Source organism: Benincasa hispida, chromosome 9, assembly GCF_009727055.1.
Source record: "Benincasa hispida cultivar B227 chromosome 9, ASM972705v1, whole genome shotgun sequence".
NCBI lineage: Eukaryota > Viridiplantae > Streptophyta > Magnoliopsida > Cucurbitales > Cucurbitaceae > Benincasa > Benincasa hispida.
The window spans coordinates 31,594,652-31,606,971 of NC_052357.1; the positions used below are offsets into that span (position 1 = coordinate 31,594,652).

Consider the following 12,320-nt stretch of genomic DNA (forward strand, 5'->3'; position numbering starts at 1 on the left):
GATAGGATAATCCACTCAAATATCCTTGGAGAAGTCCATAAGAAGCAAATAGATGCATAACCAATAAGAAGTTGGGAGAAATGACAACCTTGCTATTTGTCTTTAAATAATTCAAGTTTCAGAACATCAATGAATTTCAACACATACAATGAAATATATGTTCATGGTACAGAAATTATCAGTTTGACAAAAATAAAGAATCAAGGTTCCAATAATCTCAGAATTTCCTGCTCTTGGCACCTGCAAGTATACAATGCTCTAATTTATCACAATCTTTCCCCAACAATTTCATGGTCTTTTTTTTTTATCTTTCTATAATTTTAACATCTCACATCCTTTGCTCTACTTGAATTGATCAAAACTACAACATAACAGTTCCACAATCAGAAGTAATTCATCTCAAATACACGAGCAAGAAGTGATCTGCAGCTTCAATTGAGAGCGAACGAGATTATGAACACTAACTGAACTATTATGGTTCAGCTCTAATATCATCACATTGCAAAAGATTTTGATTTGTAGGTAGGTCACAGATGACCAGTAAGTAACCCATCTGCTTCTCGGGTTATTTCGTTTAGAACTAACTCCAAAATCGTAACAACATAATTTAACTGACCTGCTCTCCGATTAAATCGAGACCGACTACTAGAAAAGTGATACCCTGAAATAATAGGAAGTAGAAGTGAATTCCTTGAGCAGATAACAGACTTCTAGCCGAGGCGGTTAACAAAATGAATGCAAGAGCCAATTCCTTCCTATACAGACGATTTCTTTTGTGTTTCCCTGCTTTTTTCGATATCTCGAGCTTGGTCAGTTCCTGAAGACCTGATTCTGAGGAAGATCGATGAAGACTTGTACCCTCAACTAGAGGTTCTAGTTCTTTCTCAAAAGCAACAAGATTGTTTTCAGATGATCTTCCTAGTTTTTTCGTTACTATCCATTCATATGAACTACCAAAGCGGAATAACCCTGATATCATGGCATTGAATTTGGTAACAGACATCGTGTTTTCAAATAGAAGATAGGGGACTAAAAACGGAAATGATCGCGGTGCGGGAAGAATATTTAAGATGGACATGATCCCGGGAACATAGCAAACGACCCAAGCTGGTAGATGAGCTTCAGGAAGGAACATGGTAAGGGGGAGAATTATGCAGAACAAGGTAAAGGAATAGAAGGGAAGGACGAGCTTTCGCAAGAGGAAGAAAAGAAAAATCAAATTAGCTTTCTTCTTCCAACTCACCTGGAAAATGAAATCAAGTTTTAGCAAGTAGCAAGCATCAAACTAAGTATTTGAAACTTACAAACAAAATGTTAATGAACAAATGTACTAGCAAATGCATTGAATTTGATAGGACCTTTTAATACATAAAATTCAAAATGAGAGAGAGAACTGTTGAATGAAAGTAAATAAAGAAGAATGATGACTAATAGGACAATGTTACATAAAATCTTAGAAACCTTTTTTTGGGTAAAATAATCTCAGAAACTTAGGTTGAGAGAAGAAAGAACTCATTAGATGCTCCTAGATGTGGGCATCAAGAATGACCAGCTATCCAAAGATGCCTAACGGCATACCTTCCTATAATATAAATAGGCAGAATGGAGAAATAATACGAGGAGAATAAAAAAAAGAAAAAAAGAAAAAAACACACTTAGAATTGAGCAATTAACCTAAGGAGCTTTCAGTTAAGCAAAATAAGACCTATCCGATGGAGACCTAAAGAGGGGGTTGACGTCTGACAAGGGACCACACCTCATTCAAAGATCTGTCAAACCCCCCTCCAAATGAAGACAAAAAGGCAAGATTTTGGCATTATTTAATTGGTCTTATTTTGACACTGGACAAGAAAGTTTAGTCCTAAAAAACATTGCGAAATGAAAGTGGCAAGAAGATGACCACTTTCATTTTTCCTCAGGATCATTGATATTTTAATGAAAGGAGCAATCCCCATAGAGGTATCATCTAATGCAGCAGAAAAGAGGCATGTGAAAAAATGTTATATATTTATGGTCATCACTGCGAAAGCAAAAAATTAAATGACCTCCCTATAACATCATTGAAAGAAAAGAAACACTGCTCACCATTCCCCTTGCCCCACCCCCACCACCATAGAAGGAAAAGAAGAAAAAAGGAGAAAGTTGTCCAATATATTTGGCATACTTCCAACAGTCCACAGATATTGAACTCCTGCAAAACAGGAAACTAATCTTCTAGGACGAAGTAGTAACATCTGTTTAAATGCTTTTTAATAATATTTTAGAAGGGCAAAAGCACCGTGGGTTGGCTCATTTGCCTAAAGATAAACTATAAATCCAGCTATACATCCAGATACGAGGTTATGAGTTCAAGATACTCAGTACTCAATATAGAAGTATCCAGTGTGTTTTAAATGTCACGCCAGAAAGAAAACCCGTGAGATTGGTCGATGTGTGACTGGGCCCATAACGTTGTTAATGAAGAATATTGTTTTTTTAACGGAATATATTGTAGGATAAAGAAAGCCCTTGCCCTTAGGCTGTTCTTTTGTGTTCTGATGGAATATATATTTGTTTGTTTCTTATAAAAAAAAAAAAAAAAAAGAAAAAAAATATTGTTTTAGAACACAAGATTTGAAACTTCATCCTTGTCTTTCTCTTCTTATTGTTCAACATATAACACTGGAGAGAGGAAATTTTTTTGAGCATGACTGCTCAAATATATCCTTAAGCTCTATTTGGTACTGCTGTCATAGTCTCACAAAATATCATGGACGGATATTTTGCATGGTTTGGGTGCCAGAAAAGCTCATCATGTTGTCCACCTCTCATTAGCAATACAACAAATTTGAATTGATATAGATTTTACATTCAAGCATAACTAGGCATTTGTATGCTTTTTAAAAACCTGCTCTTCTTAAATGTTTGAAATAGATCTACAAAGATTAGTTTCCTGAAGAAGTCTCAACTCTTAAGGATGAAAGGATTGAATCAGTCATTTATTTAGATGCATTTTTTCTTTTTCACTCCCTTTAGAAGATTGTATCCCTGAACTTTTTTTTTTCCTTTTCATTATATGAGTTGTTTCTTATTCCAAATATAATAATAATAAATAACCAAATAATAAACAAAAGTTTTCCTTTAAAAACTGATTTAACGTTTAAAAATTTCAAGATCAATATTCCAATTTCAAGTTCTATTTAGTATGTCGGCTCACATAAAACCTTTAAGGGAAAAAGATACTTTGCACGCAAAATTAGCAAGAAGGAAGTTCATACCTTTGATTTGAGTATGTCAGAGAAGCACAAACGAAATAACTGCATAGGGCCTGAATGCCAGCGGTGCTGTTGTTTCTTGTATGCTTCATATGATTCTGGAAGTTCACATAGGCACTGAAAATTTTAACAGTTAGAAAATATCGTCACAGACAACTTTGCAGCAAAATTCCAATGCATAAGAGCGATGACAAACCTTCACATCATTTAGATATATGAACTTCCAGCCACAAAGATGGGCACGAACTGCAACATCCATGTCCTCAACAGTTGTTCTTTCTAACCAGCCCCCACATTCTTCCAAAGCTTTAATTCTCCAAACTCCAGCAGTACCATTGAAACCAAAAAAGTTGATAAACATGCCATTTACTTGCTGCTCAACTTCAAAATGGAAGGACAAATTTATGTTCTGCAATCTTGTGAGCAAGTTTTCGTCCTTGTTCACAAATGACCACCTTGTTTGGACCAATGCAAGTTCATCATTCCCCTAATGGAGAAAAATGTACACATTTTATTACTGTATCTGAGGCTTCTCCCAGACTTGTGAAAAATATCGAATAAAATCAAAATTAAAAAAAAAAAAGTTTAATGCCATAGATTCCTTGATGGAAATCATGTGGTTAGAAAAGGAAAAAACAAATTAAGTGTATAAGATCTGAAGTCACCATTTGGCAGAATAAAATTAAACAAAGGGAATTTAAATAATAGGGACGGAGGGAAGGGTAGAGGAATAACAGGGACTTCCACCCAAAATTGAATAACTTGGTATCCAGACCTAATTTGTCTAGGACTAATGCCTAGCCCCCAGTAGGTTTCAGAATCCTGATTAAGTAGGAACTAAATCAACTTTATCTAGAAGACCTAAAAACAATCTCTAGCTTGAACTTCTATGAAAGGCTCGAGGAGGTGCAATAAAACTGAAAAACAGGATAAACTCAGGGACAAATAATTTCAGGACACGATGTACTAGCTGCCTGGAGTACACATACTTGAATGCTCAAAGGACAATACATTACATGCAAGGTTTTGGATCACTAGGACATGGATTCTATATACATACCCTGTTATTTTGATGGTGTGGTTGTGGTAAGACAGACAGGAAACTGCCTGTGAGGGCATTTTATTTAACAAACAGAAGTTTGACATTCACCTGTTGTACTGTGGTAGTCAGAAGTAAAGAAAACCAAAGAATTACGGATTTTTATCATTTTTATTTATTTATTTTATTAGAGAAAGCCCAGAGTTGAGTTATCGGCAAGAGATTTCTTCTCTAGTTGAGTGATTGAGTGATTTTACAGAGATCATTACAGAAGTTGAATTGCAATGATTTTGACTTGAGTGATTGGAAAACAAAAAATGCCACATCTTCCTTGAGCATGAAAAAAAGTAGGATTTCTTCTTCAGAATCAAATGACAGTGTTCATTAAGCAGAGTGGAAAAAATATGAGCCAGTCAGTCTTCAGCCACAAAAAAAAAAAAAAAAAAAATGCTGAGACATGCAATGATTCCAAGGGACTATATCAAACACAATAGCTTAACACATATGAGCTGTAAAGATTTATAAATGATTCCGAGACTTCTCTCTACATCAAAGAGAGTAAATGCGACAAAGATATCCATCTTGCAGCTTATACATGATATTCAATTCAATTACCTTAAAATGTGGAATTGTTTTCTTCAAAAAGTCTGGTCCTGGCTGAAAATCTGCATCAAAGATTGCCACAAACTCATAATCTTTTACATAATCGCACCCCATTGCAGATTTGAGATTCCCTGCCTTGTAGCCTGTACGTATGAGGCGGTGTCTATACAATATGCGGACACCTCTCTGTTGCCATTTTTGTACTTCAGCCTTGATAAGTTGTTGAACATCTAGCTCATCAGAATCATCTAAAACCTGTACAAGCATTTTATCCTTTGGCCAATCCTGGATACAAACAGCTGCAATAGATTGTTGATAAACCTGTCCACCCACCAGTGAGCGTAAGTATTAAACTTGTAAAGAGGTCACATGAAAGAACATAAGAAACTTAAAGGAAAGTAAACCTAAAAACGTCATAATGGAATATACAGTAAGTAAAATGTACAAGCGATAAGTCTACTAGCAGACAAACCAAAGTGGCATTTAGTTATATCTTATATATTTATCATAGTGACAGATATTTCATAGAAAAAAAATGAAATAAGCAATAATAAGACTTTCAGACTAGATGTAGAACGGCAATGAAAATAGCAAAAACAATAGAATCTGATATCTCATTGGCCTTTTTATAAACATTCTAGAAACCCCTTCTATTCAATCCAGCAAAAGAATCTAAAGATGAGCTTTCTTACTGGATTTTATTTATGACAAGTTCAGAAATTATTTTTTTGATGATAGTCGTTAAAATGGATTAAGTTGAAGTCGTTTTGAATCTGATCGATTGTGGAGTTGTGAGTAAAATGTCGGGAGACTAAACAATTCAACGAGTTACTCAGCCAACCAAACCAACTTCAAAACCACATTTTATCCCAGGTAGAACACTTGGCTTATCCTTTTAGAGACCTGACACCTCTCCAAATGACAAAAGGAACCTATTCAAATTACTAGAAAGACTCTTCACTACCTGAGAAAAAGATAAGTGGCACCCCCAAACTATAAACAAGTAAGATGGACCCTTTTCCTATATTACCAAAAGCCTTATTGCCCCTATGTGGTAGACACTGCTAAGATATCCACCACCAAAAAAATAAAGAAAATGGGGGAAAGAAATGTTAAATTTTTCGGTAAAATAGTCTACAGCTTCTCATAAGAACACTCAGAATTCAGCAAACTTTAAGACAGTTAGTTACTCACCCAACTGTCCATCTACTCCAAAAACCTTTCTTCCAGATACCCTGTTAAGTAATGCCCTATCTACATTATTCTAGGTTTTATATATAAAAAAAATGAAAATCAATACTCTCCTTTTTTGATACCCCATGATTTTCACATTGGGCAAAAAAATACCATTGAAGATCTACCCAACCCATCCAAACAAAAGTTCCTTGAAAAAGAGAACATATACTCGAAAAGACTTGATCCTAGAGTTAATAATCCCTCTGCCATGAAACTTTTGAAGCACCTTCGTCGTCCTTGACAAATTAGTATCTTAGAAAGAAAATTGGAGGGAAACTAGGAAAGACCAGGGGGTCGAACCCAGCAAACAAAAATTACCCCTATAACTACCTGCAATTCGAAATATCCCTCAACCACTACGGTGCTACCTATCCTGGAGGAAAGTGGAGGACAATGAGTAATGAATACCACTTTTTTACATCCTCATCATTAAGAATTTTTCCTCCAAAAAAATTATAAAACCAAAATTATCCTCCTCCAAGTATTCTTTTCTTGGATAGAAATTGAATCATTCCATTGATAGAATGAAATTACAAGAAAAAAAAGAATCCTATCCAATAGGTGTTTTCCATTCCACAGAAATTAGAAGTACAATCCCCAATCACAGATCCATTTGATTCTTGCCTTTTTCTCCAGCATTACTCTTCACTGGAAAGCAACATAGCAGTAACGATCATTATGAAATAGTACATTCAAGAAATAACCTCGTGGACAGACGGAACTATTCATTCGAGTGGAAGTAATGCATGAATCATTTAAACACTGCTTGGCACTAAATAATGGATTCATATAACTATAACCGTGAATTATCACAAAACACAATCAACATTGTCAAATATTAACAACACATGCAATGCAACAAAAAAAAAAAAATAGAAAAAGGAGTTAAAGAGGGGTCAAGGAACACCTACATCTTCTTACCTCCCTTTCATTGCACATGGGAATCTGCACCAATACCATTGGATAATCCTCAGGAGTAGCAGCATTTTCGTCTGTGGAAGAGTACTCAAATGCCGCAACAGGCTTCAATCGCCTGAACTTGATCCAAAAACACCCAAACATTAAAAGCAAACGATCCACTGACTGGATCAGGAACAACACAATGCAGAGGTTGGTCAAGTACTGCAGCGGTGGAGCCAGGTAATTTGCCCGAATCTGAAGCCAATTAGCATATAGAAACCCTATCATTCCAAGCACTTCCGCAGAAGCGGAACTCACAGAAGGAGGGCTGAAATGCCAGCCATTGAAGTACGCCACAAGCTCAAAAACGAGTAATAGAAGCACTACAATCAAGAACACTTTGATAATCCTGTACAGCCGAGACGAGGCCGAATCAGCTGGAGAATCCGGCGATGAGATCCGACGATTAGCAGTACGAATTAGATAAACGACGCCATTGGTGATTGAAGCCAATGAACCAGCAATCTGCTGGAATTTCAACAGCCAAACCCAAGAAATCTGGCGAGCACTCCTGGTCCTCGCTCGGTCCTTATCGACCATCCGATCTTCAGGACTCCCAGAACTCCGGATCTCAACAGAGAGAAATGCAGGTGAGGTCGATAAGTTGTCGGACTTTTCCAGTAAGTGTTCATCATGGTTCCTCTCTCTCTGCTTGTTCCACCATTCTTGGAACTCATAATTCGGTGTTCGAGACATACAGAAACCCAGAAATCAAGAAAAAAAAATAAACAAAATCACACCACCCAGATCTCTAATTCTCTTTTTCGATCAATGGGAATCAGTATTTCATCTAGCTAAGCAAAACCCAGATAAGAAAATGGAAGAAATTGCAGCAGAAATGGAAGCTGCGCTAGAAATAGCAAGGAAGAGAGTGGGAAATTATAAACACACTCGGTATTTTCCCTTTTTTCCTTTTACAGTTGGTTGTTTCTTCGTAATGGGAAAGTGAAATGTGAAAATTTTCTTGGTTTTGATGGATGAATGTAGGAGAAAAGAGGGCAGAGCATGTGCGATTGCGAGATTCGAAAATAGACCTTACGATTCTTCACGCGCTCCTTTGCGCCATTGTAAGCGTTGGATTGGATAATCTGATGCTTTGTCTTCCCTCCAATCCTCCACGCTTCCATTTTTCTTCCCAATTTCCCCTTACAAGAGAGTATCGCATCTGTCTTTTCTCACTCACCTCATTACTATTATGTTGTACTTCCATTGTATGCTCATTTTTGTAAAGTTTCAATTTTTACTCGAGTCTTGCAATGTGTATCTATTTTCAAACTTAGAATTTCCAATGTCAATCAAGTTTTGTTTCCCCATAAAATCAAAGCTTAATTGATGCACAAAACTAACCATTAATAATCATCATGTTGGCAAACCGAATATGGTTCAATTCGTATTTAAGTATGAGTAGTCACGAGGTATGTATTTGAATCTCCCTATTATCAAAGCTTTCAATTATTTTCTGCTTTCTACTTCTCTAAAATTATGTATTTGGTAGTATATTCAAAAATTTGATTTTAATTTAAATAATTATTTTAAATGTGTTTGTTATTATATTTATAAATCATCAAATTAGTTATAGCAATCAACTCAAATATTAGGTTGACTATAATATGTTGGTGGATTAATTTATGAATGTGTTTTATGTTAAAATAAATTTTTATAATTACTATTTTGTAATATTATATAATTTATAATACATTACATAATACATATTTTAATTTTAAAAAATGAATTGGGTTTATAACCTAATATAATGTATTTTTAAACGTTTGTATTTATTTAATATAATTCTACATTTTAAAATTTAAAACTCGATTACATTTAAAATATAATATTATTTTTTTTTCAGAATTTTACTGTTTGAATAATAAAATTCGATAACATTTTTCAAAAATAAAAACTAGATTATTTGTCAAATACATATTTGTTCAGTTAGTAAATTTGAAAACATAAAACAAAATTGAATTATCAACAAACAAATCTTTACATGTTTGATGTCACAAATTTGGTTTAGGTTGCGTTTGATGTTGAGATTTCCTACACAACGATTTTACTCCTAAGGTCTGTATCTAATAACATTCTTCGTCTATGGTCAATATATATATATATATATATTTGTTAATGACTAATGTTAAAATCAACAACCTACTTTTTATTACAAAAATATTTTATTATTAAACTTAAAAAAGCATTAAAAAAAATTATATCCTTTCTTTCTCTCATCCCTTCATTTTCTTCCTTCTTTCATACGGAGGAACCACCACCATCTAATGCAACCTTTGACAATATAACTTTCTTCTTCTCTCTTGTTTTGCATTTTTTCTTTAAAGAACTAAATGAAGGATCCCTCAAAGTAATTATAGGAAATAAAGGTTTTAATATTTAAATTAGAATTTAAACCTATGGAGTTAGAATGAACTTATGCTTGTGTCAGCATATCGTAAAATTACTACTTCGACCCTATGAGAGACCCACACGCCTGGTGATTGATGCTCACTCTCAATGCTTGATGCTTGACTCTCAATTCACGCTCTTAATACTTGATGCTTGCTATCATCTTGACTTTTTATATTATACTTCATTTGTGCTACAAATTCTCGCTACTCGACACTCTCAATCCTTGTTTGCACCACGTTTCCTTCTTCTTGGTAATTAATGCTCGTTGTACCACCTGTATGGCTACACGATCGATGCTTACTCTTCATGCTCGATGTTCGTCTCTCGATACTTGGTGCTCTTTATCAACCTTACTTTTTGAATTATTAATTATAGACTTAAATATATTTCCATTACTTCACTCTTTAGTTGATTTGGCACATCGCTCTCGTCTTCCCCTTCTTTTTTAGACAAATTCAAGCCAAGGTGCACGTATTCGCTCTTGATCATTTCTCTCAACTGAAGATACTTACTGTCGTTTGGATTCCTAATTCTTGTGGAATGAGTATTTGTCACACCCCCTCCTGAGCTTACCTCTTTCACACAAAAGAAGATGTGAAGATAGCAGATGTCAACTAAACCTAATTAACCTTAGAACTTGGACCTATTTAGCTTTAAATTTTAATATCTGGAACCTATGTAATACATAACCAACACAGTCTCCTATCATAATTTAATACACAACCATAACCTTTATTATAATAATACAACGTTGTAAATAATCTATTTACAACCCAAGCCCTAACTCCAGACTGAACCTTTAGTAGACTAGCAACCAGCAACCTAGAACTCTAGAACTCTCCTACTGGGGTGTAAGAGGGGACAAAACATTGAAAAGCATGAGCTGGGAAGTCTAGTGAGTGACATATTTTATATGAACATAGCTTTACTTTAGAAATTTCTTTTTGAAATTATTTAAGTAAATTAAGATCATTTGGAACAAGAACTTTAACATAAGTCTGTCATCATACTTAGTAATTCATTCTTAAGAAACCTTGAAGACTTACATTCGTCATAAAACTGTATAATCATAACTCATTTCATTGAAGCCGCATATTAGTTTTACATAGAAATTCCAGTTGAACCAGGAATTAATCTATTAAATCTTGAAACATAAATACATTTACATGCTTATAAACTTTCTCAGTTAAACCATATAATATTTTTAAACAATGGATTTCAATACTACCAAGAAATACATCATTGTAAAAAATCTCATATAATATCAGAGATTTCATTCATAAACCTTTCGCATTTAAAACTTGGCATACTTTTCATAGTTTCCAATAAATCCGGGAACACATGTTTAATTTGTATGAAAAACTGTCAATCATCAGCTTCCTCTTCTTGACTAATGAAGACTAACTCATAAAACATTCAAATTGGATCATGAAAATAACATAATGTAATATTTCAGTCAAACTAGAGATTAAACTTATTTAGATCCTTTGAAACCAACAAACTTACTTTGATCTTGCAATAATCTGTCTATCATCAAATTCCTTTCCTTGACTGATGAAAACTAAACTTATTATACTTTCGTATAAAAACTAGAAAACATACTTGACCTGTACCCATCTTATCTCATCCCCATGTGTATAGGTTGACAATTCCCAGCTAGACATACTAGAGTTCGTTGACATTTCTCATCAGTGTACATTGACAATTCTCATCAAACGTCTCTGTCGTATGCTAGCAATCTAGGGTACCTTAATCAGTGGTTGGAAACCCTTTTACTCCAAAACCACAGTTTATTTATAAACATCATACATTACTCATTGAAATCATAGGTAAGTCACTGTTTGCTCGAGGTTTTCGGAGAAACTTATTTCGTGGAGTTGAACTTGTGTTTGTGTTGATGTCGATGTTGATTTGATGCGATATGGTTTAATCTCTAATACTTGATCCTTTGATTCTCTCTTAGTGGAATGTGGACACTTGAATTATGGAAACGGAGCGTGATGTTCTTGAATTCGAAGTTTTGGAAGAAACTTTGAATCTTCAGGCGAGACTTGTGTCTTCAAAGGATGTGCAGCTTCAGGAGTCAAGGAGTCTTCTGATTGTAAAGAATTCTCTCTAGCTTGCTAACCCTTTAAATAAAAAGAGTTCCTCTGGTGGACCTTGTAGGCTTGGGCTTGGTTGGTCCATGGGCTTGACCCTTGGGCCCAATTAACTAGACTTGTGCATTTGAGCCAAATTAAGTCCATTTTTGGGCTTAACTGGAAATTTGTCTTCAACCTCATTTTGGATACATGTCAACTCCTAATTGGTCGATTTGGAAATTCGTCATTAATTTAGTAAATGATGTGACAATCTGTTATTAATCCAAAATTTCTTCTTCAACAAAGGCCCCTTCTCGAGATTTATGCACAAATATGGGTGGATAAATCTCAGAGAAAAATGAAGTTAGAATCGAGATATAAGTAATTTATTCTTGACTTCAATATGTCGAATTAATCAAACCATGAATATAGTACTTAAAATTTGTGATAAAGTTTGAGACATGGCCAAACTTTAATTTAAGAAAAGCTTTAATTTTATCCCCAATTTAATTTGATTTGGAGATAACAAGCATAAAAATTTGAATTTAGTATGAAATTTGGAATATGACCAAAATTTTTAATTTAAATAAAGATTTCATATTTTACCCCAATTTTATTTGATTTGGAAATAAAAACTTAGAAATTTGGAATTTAGTATGAAATTTGGAATATGACCAAAATTTTAATTGAAGGAAAATTTTCAAGATTTTATCTCCAATTTAATTTGATTTGGAGATAAAAACTTAAAAC

The 12,320-nt window shown here is 34.3% G+C and overlaps 1 protein-coding gene across 1 annotated transcript; it reads right to left on the reverse strand.

Annotated features, from left to right (window-relative positions):
• Positions 1–71: 71 nt before the first annotated feature.
• Positions 72–8,209, reverse strand: LOC120085937 (probable xyloglucan glycosyltransferase 6). The gene is made up of 5 exons (XM_039042264.1): positions 7,054–8,209; positions 4,909–5,217; positions 3,451–3,741; positions 3,258–3,371; positions 72–1,243 (listed from the first exon to the last, which is right to left on the reverse strand). Exons 1-5 carry the CDS (start codon positions 7,786–7,788, stop codon positions 608–610), a joined length of 2,085 nt encoding a protein of 694 aa, XP_038898192.1. The 5' UTR covers positions 7,789–8,209; the 3' UTR covers positions 72–607.
• Positions 8,210–12,320: the final 4,111 nt, after the last annotated feature.

Bases quoted from the DNA above. Each gene is read 5' to 3' on its own strand.
- LOC120085937 (XM_039042264.1), bottom strand. From the start codon at position 7,788: ATGTCTCGAACACCGAATTATGAGTTCCAAGAATGGTGGAACAAGCAG. The intron at 5,218-7,053 runs GTAAGAAGATGT...GTGGGTGGACAG, and splicing joins CCATGTGCAATGAAAGGGAG to GTTTATCAACAATCTATTGC. The intron at 1,244-3,257 runs GTATGAACTTCC...TTCATTTTCCAG, and splicing joins CTGACATACTCAAATCAAAG to GTGAGTTGGAAGAAGAAAGC.